This window comes from Propithecus coquereli, unplaced genomic scaffold (genome assembly GCF_000956105.1).
Source record: "Propithecus coquereli isolate 6110/MARCELLA unplaced genomic scaffold, Pcoq_1.0 Scaffold56, whole genome shotgun sequence".
NCBI lineage: Eukaryota > Metazoa > Chordata > Mammalia > Primates > Indriidae > Propithecus > Propithecus coquereli.
In genome coordinates this window covers 6,311,391-6,331,748 of record NW_012151507.1, presented here as the reverse complement: position 1 = coordinate 6,331,748, position 20,358 = coordinate 6,311,391, and the positions used below count along the sequence as shown (strand labels likewise).

The window sequence follows — 20,358 nt, the reverse complement described above, 5'->3', positions numbered from 1 at the left end:
GTGTTTACTGAATTTACCTGAAAATGAGAAAAAGATCGCAAGATTGTCTAAGCACAGTGTCTGACACAGTAGATGCTCAAAAATGCTAGTTTGTTTATTTTAATGTCATGGATTATGACTAGAGGACCTCACTCCTTTATTTCTACATGATCCACCATCCTGTTTTCTTTTTTTGTCTTTTTCACTTCAAGAATGGTCTGTGTGTGCTTTCTTTCTGAATCTAGAAAAAGGGTTCAGTGTTTAGTTACATAATAAAGTGCAGACAAGAGCCTTCGGCAACATTTTCCTTACCTGTCTCCTGTGATTTACGACACCTTGGAGACGGGATCTATGTGCTCCTACATTAACGGATTATGACTTTTTATCTTTATCGAGTGACCCACAATTTGTTACTGGTGCAATGAGAAATTAACAAAATAGCACACTTTTGTGACTGTCATTTCACAGTCACTCAAATCAGAACTGGAATGCCACAAAAACAACTCCCTGTTAGCCCAGAGAAAAAAAAAGAAAGAAAGTAAAGGGGAAATTCAGATTAGTCACAAAGAAGTTCCCCCGCCTGCCTGCAAAAGTTGCAGAGTTAAAACTGAGAGAGTTTTCTGTGCTCTTTCAATCGCCTTTTATCTCTGGTCCTGGGACCTTTGCCTATTTTCTGATTGATAGGCTTTGTTTTGCCTTTATCTCCTCCTTTGTGGGGAAGACTAACGTCTTCCCCCAGGTTTCCCTTTGCCGCATCTTCATCTTCCCTGCATCCAGATTGTGAAGATGGAAGGGGTCCAACCCCTGGCTGAGAATGTGGGAAACACGCCCAGGCCAAGATTCGAGAAGAGCAAGCTATTGCTGGTGGCCTCTGCAATCCAGGGGCTGGGGCTGCTCCTGTGCCTCGCGTACATCTGCCTGCACTTGTTTGCTCCTCAGGTAAGATGCACCACTGGGCGCTTTTTTCCTTTCAGCTCGTGCTGACGGCAGCTGCAAACAGTCACTTGAAAATAATCCGATGCCATAATTGTTTAGCTCCCGCATCCCCCTCTTCCCCCCAGAGATTGTAAAGTGTGGTTAAACACCCTTCTGTCTCTCCTTTCCTTCCTTCTTTTCAGCGGTAGCGGTGGTAGGGGACAGGCACTGCTTCTAGATTTTTTTTTTCTTTTTCTTTGCAATGCAAGAATCCTGGTATTCCTTTATGAGCTGTCACTTTGAAGCGTTCAGTCCCTGGTTTACGTGGTCTATCCCTTCTGCTAGTCATGTGTGTGATCAGAGAATTAATGTAAAAAGGAAATAGGAAAGAGACCAGTTCCACTTTCCCTTCATATTCATAAACTCCACAGACATACAAGGAGATTTGCTTTTCAAAGAATGCTGAAGGTATCCATATTACGTTCCTTTAAAATAGCTAACCTTGCATTTTAATGGCAGCGATGTGTGCTCACACGTGCGCAAGCCTACGTGTCCATCCATTTACCCCAGTGATTTACTCAGATATTGGTTCTCATAGTGTATTCCCACCAAACATAACCTAAAGACATCGCTTTGTCTTTTTCCCACTGTATTCAATACATCATGCAGTAGGTGATCATCTTTCTAGTATTTTCCTCACTTAATTAAAATATTCTTTCCATTTTTTTGTGCTCTTTATTCTTCTCCCACAGCTTTTCCTTTTACATTTTTTTTCCTTATTCACTGGCTCAGATATACAAACATGGTTAGGTCTTTAAGGATATTCTTCACTGCAGGAGATGCCACTGAAAAGAAAATAAGTTTATACCAACTCAGCGTTCCTGTGTGGGGCTAATCCGATTCTTGTTTTCCTGGCTGGTTGCTTTGGGTTAGAAAAAGCTCTCCCTGATAATGATCAGACAATAGGAACTTTTATTTTTGATGGTCATTTCAGAGACTGAGTACCTCAAGTTAAACCAGGATGAATAGTCCTGGCAAATGCCTGGGCTTGTTTCTGCCTACAGGAAATAGGGGTTTTCAGTGCAGGGAGGCTGGTGGGAGTGTGTGTGGTTGTGATCACTGTACCGCAGAGAGTACTCGTGTCCTCAAATTCCAGAAGTGTAGCTGGTGTCACGCTCAGGTCTGCCCACCAGTTAGTAGAACAACACACCCATCCTCCCCTCCCCACATCACAAGTTCACTTCTCCATGCAGAGCCCTTTGGGTGAAATTAAAATAGGTGATTTGGGGAGAGGATGTGGGGGCGGAGTAACGTGTCCATGGCAGGATGCCCAAGACATAGAAGAGAATGAGGCTCTTCCAAGAAGAAAACAAAGAGAGTAACCAAAAATAGAACTGTCGAGTGCGTTCACCACATCTGGGATCCCTGAGTGTGCTTTTTCAAACAACCACAGTGTTACATATTTCCTTACACTGCAGGATGATAAAAAGACAGAACACAGGGCCCCAGTGAAGGCCAACCAATTGCACAAGGGCTCTGAGGAGGAGACAGCAAAAAGTGAAACAGAAATGTGTACCCGCTAGTGGCTGGGACCACTTAGACCATCAGTACCCAAGGGGTGGTGAGAAGAGGGGTCCTTTCTGGAAAGTCACCCAGCAACTCTGGGACAGAAGGAAAGCCGTGGGAAGGAAAGCTGAGTGCTGGTTTCTAGGACTCTAGGATTCACAGTGAGCTGATCTCTGGGAGACATTTAGCTTTCTGTAGTCCTAGAGCAAAAATGGAAGCAAAGACATTGAAGGTATGTTTGAGCTGTTTGCTTGAGAAACATGCTCCCATATGCTCTGGATACAGAAACTTTTTTTGGCTCAGATATTTGAAATTCTTTAACTGACATTAATTTTATTTTATTTTTTCTTATTTCTAGCTAGACTATTTCAGCTAATGTAATTTCTTATATTGTTATAAGACCTGGAGCGGCACAATGGGTCCTTACATTTAATTTCATATTTATTATTTGCACTTTATTATGGGAAGGATAGCATAGACAAGTTGTGGGTTGTGTGTGTTTTCCCCAGAACCTGATCCAATAGTGTTTGTGGTAGTGTTGGCATTGGCGTGTGTGTGTGTGTGTGTGTGTGTGTGTGTGTGTCAGAGAGAGAGAGAGAGAAGGTTGTAGAGTAGCTATTGAAAAAGTGGACATAGACTAGTAACTTTTTAGAACTCATCTACAAGAATATTTGGAATTATTATTGAAGGATGGGGGAGGTGTCGATGTGTTGGTGCAAATCAAACCTGTAGTTTTATACGACATAATGTCACGGTGATGGGTATTGGAGGTCAAATAGAGCTGAAATGCTCATCATTTACCCAAGTAAATGGGATCTCTTCTATTGCAAGAGAAAGGTATTTGGAAGATAATAATACTTTTTTCCTTATGTCTTAGTTTTAATTTTTAGCTTTATAAAATAAGTGTCTGCATGGATGGCTCTGTAAATACAGACATAGCTATGAAACTCCTTTGGCAGTCAACTTTCCTTTCATTCAAGTTTGTTTAGTAACCTCTGTTTTCTCCCCACTGGGTTAAGTCTTGGAAAGTATAAGCTTTTGTTTTTGAGATGCTGGGGAAAAAGACCTTACCCACTCCTCATATAATTCACTTTCCTCTTTGGGCCTTGATTTTCTCATCTGTAACATGAGGTGGTTACATCAGATGATCAGTAAGATCTCTTCCAGCTCAATATCCCTTGAGTATGTAGTTCGTATATTCATAGAATGGGTATGAAGACTTGGGAAACAAGATGTGAGCTAATGGATTTTTATATTTAAGCTTATGGATTTCCTGCTCTTAAGAAGGGACTTGGTGGAAATCAAATTTACACATATATACTTACATACTCTGTACATATATAAATAACCTATTCTGTGTTATTTAGCAAAACATGTTATGTAGAAAGGGGAAAAATGAATGCTCTAGAAGAATATTCATGACACGATTATAAAATTGACTGTTTTGGGCACCCAAACCAATACATGCTGTTTGGATATTATATTGGGACCGCCACTTAAAGTGCCAGGTTTCCAGTCTTACCTGGAACTTCAGCTAGGGAAAAATGGCAGAAAAAACCTGACTTCTAAGGTGAGAAGCTTTATTGAAGCCTGGCTCTTTCGAGATCTGTATCACCTTTATCACAGCCCTTAACTGTATGAGGGCTTTTAGTGACATTTTGTCAGCAAATCTCACTGTGAAAGGTCTAGATTCCACCAGTTTTGTATCAATGAGAGCCAGAATTAGAATTTACAGTTTCTTCATGAAGTTTCAGGCTATAACTTGGACTTTTCGTTGTATCATTTAGCAAAAGAAAGAAGAGTTTGCCTGAAAAATCTTGTTTCAGATTAGCTAAATTTAAATGTCTCTATGCAGTCTAATAAGTTTTTAGAAATTCTTTTCATGATGACAGACATACAAATAAGATAATTTCAAATGCATTTGAGTTTTCTTTTTATAAGCAAATCTTTGAGAATTAAAAGGAAACATCTGAAGTATTGAACCGATTTGTTATAAGGTATTTTGAGGCTCTTAGAGGAGATATTGGCAAAAACATATAGAATCACTGGATGTTTGAGCAGGTATTAGACACAGTCTGTTTACAGATAAGAAAAGAGAAAGCCGGAGAGGGTAGGTGAATTGCTCATGATCATTTAGCTAATTAGCCAGAAACTCCTGACTCCTAGACTAGGGTTCTTTCTACTGTCAATCAAAGCATCCTTACTCAGATTCATTCCAATGAGTGTTTACCTGCGCCAGGTACCACTTGAGGCACCGGGGATACAAACATTCATTGGAGAAGGTTTTCAAACTCCTTAAACTCACAGTCAAGATGCAGGGTGGGGGCAAAAGAGTGACAGACACGCGGCGACACACTCAAGCGACGATGGGAAGACGAGAAGAGGCGGAGGGCTGCCTCAGCCTTCTGGAGAGTCAGGACAACCTGGGGAGAGGTACTGCTTCAGCTGGTGTTAGAAGGAGTCGAAATTCTATAAACAGATGAGTGGGCGGGGAGGGGGCAGAACTGCCAGCTTAGAATAGCTGAAGTTGAGTGTTCCTGGGGGAAAGCGACAGCGATGAGGCTGCAAATCCAGGCGGGGGCAGATCACAAAGGGCCTTGTGAATTACACTGAGGGGACACGCTTCATCCCATTCTATGCCAAAGAAAATACAGGAACAATTACCAAAATTGTTGCTTCTCCAAATTTTGCTCCTCCTATGTGGTCTGTATATTGGCAAATACAGAAAGTGAGTCTAGTCTCATCGGCAGTAGGGGGCACCACAGCAAAGCTAACCGTTCTCCTGTGTCTTTTCTAGAGAGTTCAGCCTCTTTTCCTGAAGAGTCAAGAGTAGAAAACCATTCTCAGGCAGTCAAGCGCTCATCCACACATGAGAGAATGAACAGTATCGAGTGGCCTAATATTGTTCACTATTTAAACAGTGAGATTTTCTAAAGCAAAAATTCAGATACATGTTCTGACCCAAGTACTCAAAATAGGACAGAATGATTTGAATGCGGGTTGTGCTGGAAAATGTCACAACACGTAAGCACACACAGACACAAATACACACTGAGGAGAGCTGGGAAAGGAACAGAAAGGTCTTGCTATCGGCCTAGGGCTGTAACCTCTTACTCCTCGCTGTGACCCAGCCTTGCCGAGGGGCTGGCCACTCTGCCCTTCCAAATCCATTTCTTTTAATAGGAACCACTTTTGTGCCCTTCACTCTCAGAAACTCTAGCTCTCTCCCCACTTCAGGAGTTCTCCATTCATGGAAAACTAACGTTACTCTGGAGTCATTTGGGTTAGAGGAGCCATGTACAGTGTTGTTATCACTATTTAACAAGTGAAAAAACCCACCGTAGTAGAAAGATTTATTTCCCCATAGTCGCAGATGACATACGTGGTAGAGTTGGATTGAAAATGAATTCTCCAACATCCTATGCCTTGTGTATTACGTTTGTAGTCACTCGTACTTTTGATAGCCACAGCTTTTCATATGAGGGAATTAAAACAGTTCCTTACACAAAAATACAAAACATCAGTTTCAGGTTTTGGTGGGGGTCATTGGGACGTAAAAGAGAGTGCTCTGGGCCAGGAACCAGAAGACTGGTTCAGTCCAGACTTTTAGCTCTGTGACCCTGAGAAAATTCCCTGAGCGTCAGTTTAATCATTTCCAAAACTGGAATTTGGCTTTTGTGAGGATCAAATGACACAGAGCTTTGTAAATGCTAAAATTATTATTATTATTCATGTATATGCTTCCATAAGCATACTGCCACTGAAATGTTTACTAGCACACATGTGTGCGTGCACACATACACGTCCCTACTGTAATTTTTAGAATTAAAAAAATATGCCTTGGAATCATGCTATTATTTTTTAACATAGATTTTTAATTAAGAGGTCATGGCTGCATTGGAGAGCAAAGAAAGAATGAAGGGGAGAATTTATGAGGATATGAAGTGTTAAGTAGCTCAGTGCCTTTCTGAAAGGGGTTTAGAGAGCTACAATTACACACTTGCAGCACATGGCTCAGATGGGTTCTATTCCCCCTCACTTGGATATATTTCATCCAATTCTCCAATGACTTGGCTGCTAAATAAGGAAGAAAAGATTTATAAGATGCATGTTGTCTGGTGTACAGTACTAGAAATGTTGCAGGTATGACTGGCATAACTAAATCTTTTTTTTTTTTTTTCTTTTCAGTGGACCTTTCATTCTGAAATGCACCTTAGGGGGATCATTAATTTGCATAAATTTGTCTAGCTTTGATAACATGCAAGCACTATTTAAGAACACATGCTGACTAACAGAAAGATGGACAAACAGACCTAAACTTTAATTCTTCTAATATTAGTTTAATAAAAGCTTATGAATAGAAAGCCTTCATTTCCAAGGTATTGCATAGGTCAGGAAGTGAGTGCACCAGTGAATTTAGGTGATATGCCCCCAGGGTGGGCTCTCCTGCAGGCAGCCAGAGCATGAACCTAGAAACTCTGTGAAACAATGTCAAACAAAAATCAGGATGGAAATGACAATTAATATGACAACAATTTTTAAAGAAGCATCAAAACAGTCATCAAGGGAAAATATAAAAACCTTGCTGGGTTATAAAATAAGTTGTAAAGCATGTTTTTTACAGTTTAGTAATGTAAAACATATTTTGAATTACTTGTGAGCGGTCAAGATTATTCCTAGTGGTGTGTGTGCGATGGAGCTCTGAGCCTAAACTATGGGATGCGAGATAATCCTCAGCATGGGCTCTGATACAAACGGAGTCTGATGACTGGCCAATTCCTCCTGGAACAGCAGTGAGATGAGGATGATGAATTTCTTCTGAGGACATCAGTCATATTGGACTTAGGGCCCACCTAACTAATTAACTAATTACATCTGCAAAGACCCTATTTCCAAATAAGGTCACATTCTGAGGTTCCAGGTAGACATGCATTTTGGGGGGACACTATTCACCCCATGGAAAATTATTTATTCATTTATAAATGAATGAATTTATTGTTGGATGCTTGCTGCTTTTAGCTTCCTAGGCCCCTACAAGCATTAATCTGGCCCTGTGTGTGGTACCAATGAAGACTGAACTCAAAGCTCTTTTTGGTATGCGTGGGTGGCAGAGAGGTTGAGTGGTACCACCCGAAGTACTATTGTAATAACAGTCCCTCATTTTTGCAGAGCTTTTTTCTACTTCTGTCCTCACTTCTTTGATCGAAGGAAGTGTAGTTTTATATTGAGAAAATTTGAGGCATAGAGACTTGACTAGTTTTACACAGAAAGGTCAGGGTTAGAAATTAAGACCCAGTCTAAAGTCTAGTCCTATCTCTTTCCGTTACACCCAGCCACGACTCCATGACTCTGAGCTTTAAGAATGTTGGCTGTCTGTATTAAATATCTGTTTCCTTTTCTGGCATCAGTTGCTTTTGAAGAAAAATTGGAAGAAGAATTTATGTCTTCCAAAGGAAAGAAAAACTCTTTTTCAAAAAGGATTTAAATCTACTTACACAAATATAGGTAACAATCAATGAAGCTTTAACAATAACATAATACTTATAGGTTATTTTTATAAAACAACCAAAGCATTGCTTGTGTGACATGTTTGTAGAGGAGGAAGAAGACCTGGAGTCTGGTACTAGCTCAATCATTTATTCTCCCTCTGAGCCTTATTTTCCTCTAGTCTTCTTTTTTTTTTTTTTTTTGAGGCAGTGTCTCACTCTGTTGCCCGGGCTAGAGTGCCATGGCATCTGCCCAGCTCACAGCAACCTCAAACTGCTGGGCTCAAGCAATCCTCCTGCCTCAGCCTCCCGAGTAGCTGGGACTACAGATGTGTGCTGCCATGCCTGGCTAATTTTTTCTGTTTTTAGTAGAGACGGGGTCTTGCTCTTGCTCAGGCTGGTCTTGAACTCCTGACCTCAAGCGATTCTCCCGCCTCCCCTTGGTCTCGCAAAGTGCTAGGATTACAGGCATGAGCCACCAAGCTAGGCCCAGTTGTTTTTTTTTTTTAACAATAAAAGAGATTAGACTATATAATCTCCCAGGGCTTTTCTAGTTCTGTCAGACTCTGACACAGAATTACTTTAATGTGATAGTGTGATTTGCATACTACATGCAAATACCTATTCACCCATGCAGTAGTTTCCCGGGGCTGTTGTAAGAAATTACTATTAATACAAACTGGGTGGCTTAAAACAACAGACATTTATTCTCTCACAGCACTGGAGAATAGAAATTTGTAATCAAGGTGTCTGCAGGGCCATGCCCCCTCTGAAGGCTGTAGAAAAGAATCTGTCCTTGCTTTTTTCTGGCTTCCAGTAATGCTCAGTGTCCTTTGGCTTGTAGCACATCACTCCCATGGAGCCCTGTCTCCATCTTCACATGGCCGTCTTCTCTGTGTGTATCTCTGTGTGTCCTCTCCTTGTCTTCTAAGGACATCAGTCATATCGGACTTAGGGCCCACCTAACTAATTAACTAATTACATCTGCAAAGACCCTATTTCCAAATAAGGTCACACTCTGAGGTTCTAAGTGGACATGAATTTTGGGGGGACACTATTCACCCACTGCAAATTATTTATTCATTTATATATTCAACAATATTTATAGAACATCAGTTACCTATCCGGCACTGAGAATACAAGCATGAGCAAACTAGATGTTGTCCTCCTTGCCCTCCCAGCGTTTGCAACCCAATAGGGAAAGGAGGAAGTTAAACAAGCAGTAGAATATGATAAGCCCTGGATAACCAAGTAGAGTACGTTATCCAATAAGAAGTTTCACGGAAACTTCTTCACCAGGTTCAATACCTAGTCTCTCAATTGGGATTATAACATGAACATACTTTTCTTTTGCATTAGGTGCTTGGTTTCTCTTCCATTAATTAACAGGAAGGCTTTAGTTTAAAATGATGTTGTTATCGTTTTCACCACCATCATCCTCATCTCGCTGCTGTTCTGTGAGGAATTGACCAGTCATCAGTCTCAGTTTGTATCAGAGCCCATGCTGAGGATTATCTCGCATCCCATAGCTGAGGCTCGGAGCTTCACTGCACACACAACACTAGGGATAATCTTGATTGCTCATTTACCCTCAGAGGGAGGCCCTTGGGGAGCAGGAGTCCTGCCGCTTTTGTTACAGCAAAGGGGTCCATTATGTTGAAAAGATCTTCTGTTCAGAAGGTCTTCTTATCACTCAATTCTTGAGATTTCTCTTTTGAATATTGTGATTTGCTTAATCTCTGAAATAGAAATATCCTTAGACACTTTATTTCAATCATCTTAATTGAGGTTGAACATTGAGATGAGGATAATAGAAGCTGGGGAAGGGAAAGGACTTCTGGCCCAAGAACAGAACACAGGTATCCCCGCTCCCAGCCCAATTCCTTGTTCACACTACTAGGTTGACTTCTCAGGACAATATTCCCTCCTTTTTATAGACCAAATGAGATGGGGAATGAGTGATTTCAAATAGAGAGATATTGACTATAATAATTCTGCTACTTTCTTTGTATTCAAGGATGAATGGAACAATTTAAAAAAACTTGAGCAATATTTGGTGTTGACTAGAGCCAGTGTCAGATATTATGTGATCATGCAGCCACTGGTGAAGGTCCAGGCATGGCTTAAGGGACCAAGTTCCGCCTTAAACGCAGCAAATGTTTATTTACTGAGTGTCGTTAGTTTGAGACGTGGTAGGAGGTATGGTAATGCAGTGGGTATGTTATAAACCTACCCTTCTAGTTTAGAAGACTAGCTGCTTAGTGACTAAGCTGATATGGGCATATTATGGGGGAGACTTACCCAATCACTGAGATAAGGGAGGGAGCTCTCAGAAATGCTTTGGTAGATCCCTCTGTCAGTGTATTTTAAGGTCTTCCTCAATTAATGCAGAAAGGGAAACCCAGGTATAAGAAAATCTTCCCCTTGAAAACATAAAGAGTTGGCGTATTAGGTTAATCACATAATTTTGAAGCGTTGTTCATGTCACATGGACGCTTTTGGTTGATTTGGTTGTTTACCTAAATATCTGAGATGCCTCTTAGATATCTGTCAATTGCTCAGTATTGGGGATGATAAAACTATAGTTGATGTTCTCTGAGATAGACAGGAGGAGGCCTTTCTGAGGGAAGACTCATACAGCCATTACTAAGGATATTTATCAAAAAGAGTAGAAGTGGTTAGAGAGAGGAGGCTATTGGGATATCACTCAGGCTGTGTAGTGGGCAGAAAGGTGGAGAGTAAGAGAGAGATTTCAGGGAAAAGGTACCAGCAAAGACAGTCAGGGGTGGGCATGGAGAAAGAGAAGGTTTTAGGTGACAAGTGAAATGGCTTCTCTTTGTGTTCGTTAAATTCCAATAAACTCTTTATTCAACAAGGATTTCAAGCCACATTTCTTTGTTTCTAAGAAATATAACTTTTGGGATAAGTTTTTCTGAATATGGAAGACTCCTTGGCCAAAAAACCAGTTTTTGCCCATTTTTCCTCTTCCTGGTTCTGGGTGGGGTTCTGAATGTCTCTGATCAGAAGTGGAGGTGCATCCCTTTGTAAGGGGGCCGTTTCCATTGAGTACAGACCTCAGCTACCAGGATGAAGGTCTACCCTCTCAGTCTACTGCAGTGGGCAAATGTGAAAAATTCCACCTTCCTTTTCTGAGATCCCTTGAGCCACACCCTGAGAGTTTGTGAGGTCATACCTTCATGATCTCTCAGATCTCTGATTGACATGAGACTCAAGGTTGGGGGAGGAGAGGTTCAGGTCCAGTGGAGGTGGTGTGGTAAACCGGAGAGTCCCCATCACAGATCTGTTTCCCCACCCTCCTCCACTGGCTCACATCCCACCCCCACCCTCCAGCAGAATCTTGACATTGTGGCCTGGTATCAAGTGAGGATGGCAAGGCCCACATAGTGAGTGCAGAGCCCACTTCCTGGTGTCATGCTTGATGAGTATCATTCACTCCTGCCACTGATACTCCTCTCCAGGACAAATGCCAAATGAGTATAAGGTAAAAGCCCCATGCCACATCCTAGTGAGTCAGAATTAGAGGTTCACACTCTCCAAAGATGAGCTCTTGAAACAAGTATCACCTTCTTGGAAACACAGTACAGGCTGCTGGATAAACACCAGATAGATATCAGATACTTTGCATCTATGTCTTTGGACAGCCCAGTGTTCAAAGTCCTGAGAGCAACCAGTAGAGGACCTAATTCTGACCCTTCTTTGCAGCATGATTTGCAGAACCTACTTTGGGCTTGTCCATGGCCTGCATCGGCAGCACCTTGCCGGGACAGTTGCACCTAAGCAGAGCACAACTAATGACTTTGCCAACCTGACCTACACAGAAAACCCTGTAGAGTTTGTTGAGGAGTTTTTTCCAGAGAAGAATTTCTGGATATTTGAGATATATCTGAGTATTTTGACAACTATACAAAAATTAGTATTTGAAAATAATTCAAATTCATCTTCGACCCTCAGATAAATGCTTTCCTTGGTTTCTTTACTCTTAAGATAGTATAGGATAAAGAGAAATTATCATGACTCTGGGATTCAATTAAACTCAAATTAATACATGTGTGTTCCTGAGCAAGTTCTAAACAGCACTGAGTCTCATTTTCCTGTCTGTAAAACATGGGTAATTATTATCCTTAATTCACAGGATTATTTTGAGCAGCAAATGAGGCAATGAATTTGAAACAGTATGTGGCATGTTGTAAGTTCTCAATAAGGTTTTATTATTTTTCTTGAATACACCAAGAATGACCCTGTTTCTAGACCTTTCCTTCAGCTAATTATAGAATGTCTTTTGCCTACTTGAGTCTTCTCTTTCTTTCAAGTCCTAAGTCTATGTCTTTCCTCCTTGTGCTGCCAAAGCCTATGGTGATTTTTCTGTTCTTTGGAACCTTATGAAATATATTACATGTTGGTGTTTACTCAAACTTTTATATAGAGGAACTATTAATATTTTACAGACTGACATACAAGTTTGTCAAAAATAAGGATTGTGTGTTCTATCCCTTTATGTTCTGAGAGTTGAGTGTAATGCCTGCTGCATGGTAGGTACTCAGTAATTGTTGGTGCTATTTCTAATCAAACCACCAAATAATATGACAAGCATATTATTCATTCAACTACTGAATAATACCAATGGTAGAGCAAATGTTTCTTGAGCAGCAGCTTTGGGACAGGCATGGGTTTTGCACAGAGCATGGTTGGAGATACATTCTCTGGATTTAGATCTTCAGACTTTCACATGCAGCGCTTTTCAAGTCTGAAACTTGGATGCTTGTATTATAAAAATATAGATTCCTAGATCCACCCAAACCTTTCCAATCAGAATTTTGGGAATAAGCTGGTTGGCTATCTGCACTTTTTTTTTTTAATAACAAGTTTCTCTGGAGATTCTAATGCACGTTAGAGTTTAAGAATCACTGGGTTTGCAGACCTTCCTGCTGCATCATGATACTTGCACACTATTCAGTCAGTTATTCAAATAGTCCATATTTGCCAAGTGGGTACTTGGTTGTTCCTGTTTGTGTTTTTTTTTTCTTTTTTTGACGTCACTTATGGCAGCCCTGAAACCCAGAAGGGAAGCCTGCACACTGGGCTCTCCCCGTGTGTTCTCATGATGAGGTCATTGCCAATCTGCTGTGTGGCAACTTCTCTTTTCCAAGGTTAGTACTGAAGTGGATACAAGGAATAGAATATTAATGAAGTCTTCATACCAGTTTCTCCTAACTTCAAATTTGCATGTGAAAAAAAAATTACCTGTGTGGTATAATGAGAATTATACTGGAATTCTATAATCCCTTCATTTCTGTGGGCCTTAATTTCTTCATCTGTAAGATATAATGTTCAAGTAGAAGATAATTCCCTTTATACTCTTTCATGCTTCTAAGACCATTTCATTCAAATTTCACAGATGTACTTCAATTGTGACGTGGATACTTATAGGGGTTTGCATTTCATCTTTGAGGATGGTGTGGGCTCTTCAAGCTTTCCAGACTGAAGAAGCTTTATTCTATAGGTTCTGCTTACTTGAAAACCCTCCTGACCCTTTGATGTTTTCTATTTTAGTATCTGGAGAACATCTGGGGATTTTGCTTTTGCTGATATGCAAAACACTGAGTTTGTGTATGTGAGTAGACCAAGTATCTTCTGATTGTTTTCTGGCAACCTTTTTCATGAAGCCCAGATTCTTTTGTATTGTTTCTCTGGGATACAGAGAGTCAGAAGGCTGATTTGATAATTTTGTTAGTCTTTGTTTTTTTTTCTTTTATGCATTCCTTCATTGTGCTGTCACATATAAAGCTTACATAGTATTAAACAGAGTAAATTATGAACACAACATGGATCTTGTCTTCCACGCGCATCCAAAAATAATAGCTGACATTTGTCAATTCCTTACAATGTTCCATGCCAGGTGCTGATCATTCACATACATTATCTCATTTAAACTTTATAACAACCCTCTGAGTTACATATTTTTAATATCTCCATTTTATAGATAAAGAAACTAAAAATGAGCAAGGTAAATGCAATTTTACCAGTCACACAGCTAAGTAGTCTAAGCAGGAGAGATAAATTTTGTGTCCCTTGGCAGTATTGTAAGTCAACAGAGTGATTTCTTTTTATTCACATTGAGGTTCACCCTTGGTGGTGTACATTCTGTGGGTTTTGACAAATGTACAATGGCACGTATCCACCATTATAGTATCATACAGAGTAGTTTCACTATCTTAACCCCCCACCCCCACGCTGTAACTATTCATCCCTCCCCCATCTCCTGACCCCTGACAACTACTGATCATTTAGTCTCCATAGTTTCACTTTTCCCAGAATGTCATATAGTTAGAATCATGTAGTATGTAGCCTTTTCAGATTTGTTTCTTTCGTATAATAATATGCTTTTAAGATTCTTCTTCCATGTCTTTTCATGGCTTGATATCTCCTTTCTTTTTAGTGCTGAGTAATGTTCCACTGTGTGGACATATCACAGTTTATTTATCCATTCAACTACTGAAGGACATCTTGGCTGCTTCCAAGTTTTGACAATTATGAACAAATCTGCTATAAACATCTGTGTGAACAGAGTGATTTTTAAACACTTGCTATGGGAGTACAGAAACAAAAGATCAAAGATTTGATTTAGGCCTTGAAGGTAGTAAGATTCTGATGGGCAGAAACAGATGGAAAGACACATTCTTGGTGGAGAGAACAAAGGAAGTTAGCATTTTTCTGAACACCTGCCATGTGTCAGGCAAACTATTGGGTGCTTTAAGTTATCTTAGCTAAACTTCTCAGTCATCTCCTGGAACATTCCAATGATAGTATGATGCCTTATTTTCACAAGTATGAAAGCTAAAGCTAAGAAATGCTATAACTTTTCCCAATTCCCAAAACCAGAGAAGTCATAGTTTGAACTGAGTTTGACTCCAAAGCCTACGCTCCTTGTCTTATCCTACTGGGCTCTCTGTCTAAGGGCAAGGAGATCAGAGCAAATAGTTGGCTAGATCATAAGATGCAGGAAGGATGTGTGTGGTAATAAAGCTTGACAAGGAGGTCGGAGCCAGGCCGTGCAGGGCTTTGACTTGGGCACTGTGGGGGTGTCTCTGGGCCGTGGAGTGTCAGCATGAGGTAATCAGATATGGAGGATGAAGGGGAAGATGGTGGAAGAGCAGGGAGCAAGAGGAAGGACCGTCTTTTTCTATTTTGCAACATTGTCTAAAGTTGACAGTATTGATGCTAGTAAGAGACTTCTGAGAATATGCAAATTTCTAGCCCTGGGTGACCTTCAGGAGAAGGAACAAGATGTCTGAGACGGGGGCTTCCAGTAGATCAACCTGAAGGAAGTTGATCTACTGAAACTCTAGACTCAGGCAGAGAGGAAGTCACATGTGTTTTCTCCCTGCCTGTCAGCATCTTGGTCCTAGAGGATGTCTGTTTGGTCACCACCACCCCTACTTTATCAGATCACTTCAAAAAGTTGAGAAATTTTTTCAGTTTGCAGGCAACTTTTGGAGATTTTTGCAAAATCAGTCAAAATGATCAAATCACAAGGGCTTTTAAATCAGGGAGCTCAAAGGAGGAAGCTTCATGTTTTCTCTCTCTCTCTCTCTTTTTTTTTGAGACAGAGTCTCACTCTGTTGCCCTGGGTAGAGGGCAGTGGCATCATTGTAGCTGACTGCAACCTCGAATTCCTGGGCTCAAGAGATCCTCCTGCCTCAGTCTCTGAAGTAGCTGGGACTACAGCTAATTTTTTCTGTTTTTAGTAGAGACGGGGTCTCACTCTTGCTCAGGCTGGTCTCGAACACCTGACATCAAGCAATCCTCCCACCTCTGCCTCCCAGAGTGCTAGGATTACATGCATGAGCCACCGTGCCCGCCTTTTACTCTTTTATTAAAATTGACTGAAAGTTGCAACTTTTAAAATCTAAATGATGGAAAGTTAGTGCTGAAAGGGATGCCTGCAATATTCTAGTGATTTTTAAAGATGAGAAATTGACATCTGGGGAGATTATGAAACTTGTGTAAGATGACACAGTACCTGCCTGCCCGGCATTAGAACCCAGGTGGCTGCATGCTGAGCCCCGTGCTCCCTGTGCTGCTCCACAGGCTGCTTCTAACTCCCGCAGCTGGCAATTCATACTGGCACAACTGGCCCAGAGAGCGGTGGGGACATTTGTTTATTCACGGGATTATGGTTATGGGGTAATCTGCCTTTTGACAGGTCTTCTTCCAGATCATTGCCTTAAGCACGAAGGACACTAATTCAGCTGCCACAAACAGTACATGGAGGGAAGACAGCTAAACAATCCCGTTTCTACCCCAAGTTAACACCTCTCTTCATGTTTGTAGCTCATTGAACTAATAATATTGTTCCTGCAGTCTAGCCATTGGCAGGACTCAGAAAGGCTTTCTCTTCTTCCCACGCTGCCTGCTGTTTTCAGCTTGGTAAGGCTTGCGATTATATTAATACTTGCAAGGGAAAGAAGGGAGTCCTCACACGTGTGGGCAGTGCCCAGTGCCCTCCACTTGACTAAGGCTACCAGTGTGCCAGGAGAGTGGGGAGCAGGATTTCCACTACCCAGGGCATGAAAACAAATTCCCTCCCCCTCGCCCCCACACCTTTGGTCAGGACATCTTGCCAAAAATAGCCTTGCCAAAACTGAGAGCTGTTGTTCTTGGCAGGCACGATAGCCATTTTTTTCTGTTTCCTTTTTTAGTAGGTAATACAGGAATATGGTACAAAATTAATTTAAAAAAGTAGACCATGAAAAGTAAGGGTCCCTTCTACTCCTGGCCTCAGGCTTTCAATTCCTTTCTCCAGAGGCAACATTTGCAACCAGTGTTTTGTGTATCCTTTCAGATACAGTCAATGCCCAAACAAGCATTATTATTGGTTTTTTTTTAGCACAAATGGCCATATATTTTATGTATGATTCTGCCCCCCCCTTTTTTTTTAACTTAATAGATCTCGGAGTTGGCTTCCTGTTGAACTTCTTTGTTCTTTTAACTACCACATTACTATGAACAGTTTATCCACCAGGCTTCCTCTCTTCACTGTTTTACTTCTTTTCTTGCTATTAAGTACTGACTTGGTTCCAGTTAGGTTTTTCAAGCTGTCGTAGAGAAGGGAAAGACCAAATGTTAAAAAAAAAAAAAAGCTACACCCAAATCTATTGAACTCTGAAGGATTAGAGCAGTATTTATAGGCTCTGTCCCCTGGAAATAGGAGATGCTCTTACTCCTGTATTACAGGGAAAGAACAAGAATGCAGGAAGCTTCCAGAACTCACTCCTAGTGCATTCAGGAATCTGTGGCCATGATGGATTGATTGGTCACAGCGTTCTCCATGAAGGAATCTCCACACTGAAAGGGGCGTCATTAACAAGATGATCATTAAGTGCTCTGTTATCCAAGATGGGAAGTTGGGACTCAGTGAGTAAAAACAATATGCCAAAGAAGAGTTTGGCAGAAATGAAGACGTATCTCAGATGCTTGCATGAAAGGGCAGAATAGTCCTCATTTATCTTAAGAGATGATACGGAAAAGCCATGTAGGAAGTCTGGGTCCAATCTTCACAGAAAAAGCCAAGTCTTTCCCTCTACAGGCTTTGTTGGACATGACTTGCCAATTCCATTTGTTCACTTTTTTTTCTTCTAAAAATATGTCTTTTTTCCTCCCTCAGGTGCCCCCTCCAATTCAAAGTATCAAAGTGCAATTTACCAGTAAGTATTGCGAAAAGTTTAATTGATTCATATTTTTGAAAGAATCTTCTCTTCAGTCTCTCAACTTCCTCCAGAATCCAGACCTCTCCTTTTCCTTAGGGAAGGAATTAAATTCCAATTAAATCCCAGAATTGTTGCAGCCTGCATATTATTTTCATTAGGGACAAAAGCTTACAAAGAAGAAAGGGGGAATAATTAGTTAGCATATATGTGCTTCTCTCTGTACTAATTACTTTATGTGTCTCACTTAGTCCTCCTAGGAACCCTTTGAGTAGGAATTATTCTCATTTTCCAGCTAAAGAAACTAAAGCTTTACTTCTTATAAGTCTGTCTGATGCTGAGACACATTATGTCCCGCCAATTCTATTCTGGGACAAAATTATACCTCAATGAGAGTTGGGGGAAGTCCTTGGTAGGAAGATAAGGGGTTTCTCTATGAATATGCATTTTTTTTTTTTTCGGCTTTTTTTGGGGTTCCGGTTTTTTGGTTTTTTTTTTTTGCCTTTCCCCCTTCCCCCCCAAGTCTGAACTTCAAGAGTGTCCATCCCCCAGATGGTGCGCATCACACTCTTTGTGTGTGCATATACCCATCCCCTCCTCCCCACTCCCCTCTTGAATATGCATTTTTAAATTAAGTTCTCCTGAGCCTGAAGGGAAGTATCTCTTGCCCTCCATAAATGGTCCTCATTTTCAATTCAAAGTATGCTCCCTGGAACTGGTATAAGGCTAGGATTACTGAATTATGACCAATAATGAGAACCAATTCCTTCCCATCACCAAGGAACATGGGCCAGAATAGGATGTGCTCAAGACGTGGCTGCCTGACCATTTGGATGATATTGGGGCTGATACGTAAATAAAAGAAATTTAGGCTCTGGCTTGCGTTTAGAATGGCCCTGCACAAAGCTACCAAAGCTATCACTTTGCCTCCTTTTCTTCTTCCTTCTTTTCTTTCTCCTGTGACAGCAACTTTTCCCAAGGTACCTTCCAGAATAAATTAGCAATAGGAGATAGAAGGGAGAAGCAAGTCTGTGTCCTTGAGCTCTTCTGCCTGCATCTTACTGAGCCCACCCTGAGCCCACAGACATTCTGTGCTAAGTTGCATTATTAAGCTTAAATGACAGCTGGCAAAGGCCAGTAGTGAATGCTGTTGGTAAATCCAATGCCTGGGAGGATGTGGAAAATTTGCATTTCAGGGTCAGTTGGAGAGGCGATAGGGAACAGTTTGAAGCAGTTACTTTGAGTCAAGCTTCAAAGTGGAGGTAGCGTACAGGACCAGGGCAGCGGGCACTGCTGCCATCCTATGCCGCAGTCCATCACTAAGCAAGAAAGGAAGCACCGAAGTTGCCAACCCCTCCCTGTTCTAAAATTCAGGGAAACCTTGAAGCTACCTTTCCTGCCATAGGTCTGTTGTGACAATTGCTATAACCTCTCAGCTCCTGAATCCCAGCCCATCTGAGACTCTCTTGGCTACTGTTAGTTTTGCTTCTTGCATTTCGCTGGTAAAGCAGATTCCGCCCCACAGGTAGAAACAGCACTCTCGTGCTTTTACTCTCTTCCAAATCTCTTCCTGTCCCTCTCTCTTCACCTGGTTTCAGAAGTATTGGAAGATTGTTGCCCAGTGCTGTGCTTAGGAATCACTCTTTTTTCACTCTTTTCTTTTTTTAAATTCTTTCCCTACCCTCCCTAGAGTATGAGAAGGAGAAAGGTTTCATCCTTACATCCCAGAACAAGGATGATATCATGAAGGTGCAGAACAACTCAGTCATCATCAACTGCGATGGGTTTTATCTCATCTCCCTGAAGGCCTACTTCTCCCAGGAGGTCAACGTCAGCCTTCATTACCGGAAGGGTCAGAGACCCCTCCTGGTCCTGAGCAAGATCAGGTCTGTCAACTCCATTATGGTGGCCTCACTGGCTTTCAAAGACAAAGTCTACTTGAATGTGACCAGTACCTTCTATGACAGCCTCTATGCAAATGGTGGGGAATTGATTCTCATCCATCAAAATCCTGGTGAATTCTGTGCGCACTGAGGGTCTGACGACAGGACCTTAAACCAGGCACCAGCATGAGCACCAAGCTGGGGTTGGACAGGACACGGACTCTTCCTTGCGAGTGAAGGAGTTGTCCCAGCTCGGCCACGTGGGATGTGACCAGAAGCAGATCCTGCCCACACCCCCACCCCCTCAGGGATATTTAAAACTTACATACTACTTAACCTTATTTATCCTTATGTCTTCTAAATTACCTAACCCTCGTCCCCCATGACCGCCTCAAGCCCACTAGGCACCTTTGTGAGAAACGGAAGATGGGTGCCTCTTTTTTAAGACACATTGTTTCTGTTGGTCAGGTGATTGTCATAATAAACTTATGTCATGGAAAATGGCACTTGACTACCATTTGCTGGAAATCTGACGTGTGTGTGGCATTGTCAAAATGAAGAGGAGCAAGGAGGGGTTGTGAATCTGCCAAAGGTGGCGTGAACCCCTGGGAGCCAAGCTGCCTCTCCAAGGTTCGCTGGTTGCAGTTTGCAAATTGCCTGAATTTAAACTCCCTCGTTGGGTGGGAGTTCAAAAGGAAAATCAGCTTGTGAAAATCAGGAGTTGAAGATAGTCACCCAAGAAATACTGTGCACTGTGGCTTTGTTCTTTACAAGTTTGCTTTTCTGGCCTCCGAACGTACTTAA

The 20,358-nt window shown here is 41.4% G+C and overlaps 1 protein-coding gene across 1 annotated transcript; it reads left to right on the top strand.

Annotated features, from left to right (window-relative positions):
- The first annotated feature begins 765 nt into the window (after positions 1-765).
- TNFSF4 (tumor necrosis factor (ligand) superfamily, member 4) lies at positions 766-19,705 on the top strand. The gene is made up of 4 exons (XM_012657753.1): positions 766-905; positions 11,111-11,132; positions 17,632-17,671; positions 19,362-19,705. Exons 1-4 carry the CDS (start codon positions 766-768, stop codon positions 19,703-19,705), a joined length of 546 nt encoding a protein of 181 aa, XP_012513207.1.
- The last annotated feature ends 653 nt before the right edge of the window (positions 19,706-20,358 follow it).

Excerpts from the sequence above, each read along its gene's own strand:
- TNFSF4 (XM_012657753.1), top strand. The coding sequence starts at position 766 with ATGGAAGGGGTCCAACCCCTGGCTGAGAATGTGGGAAACACGCCCAGG. Across the intron at positions 11,133-17,631 it reads ACACCCTGAGAGTTTGTGAG|GTGCCCCCTCCAATTCAAAG; the intron begins GTCATACCTTCA and ends TTCCTCCCTCAG. Across the intron at positions 17,672-19,361 it reads TATCAAAGTGCAATTTACCA|AGTATGAGAAGGAGAAAGGT; the intron begins GTAAGTATTGCG and ends TACCCTCCCTAG.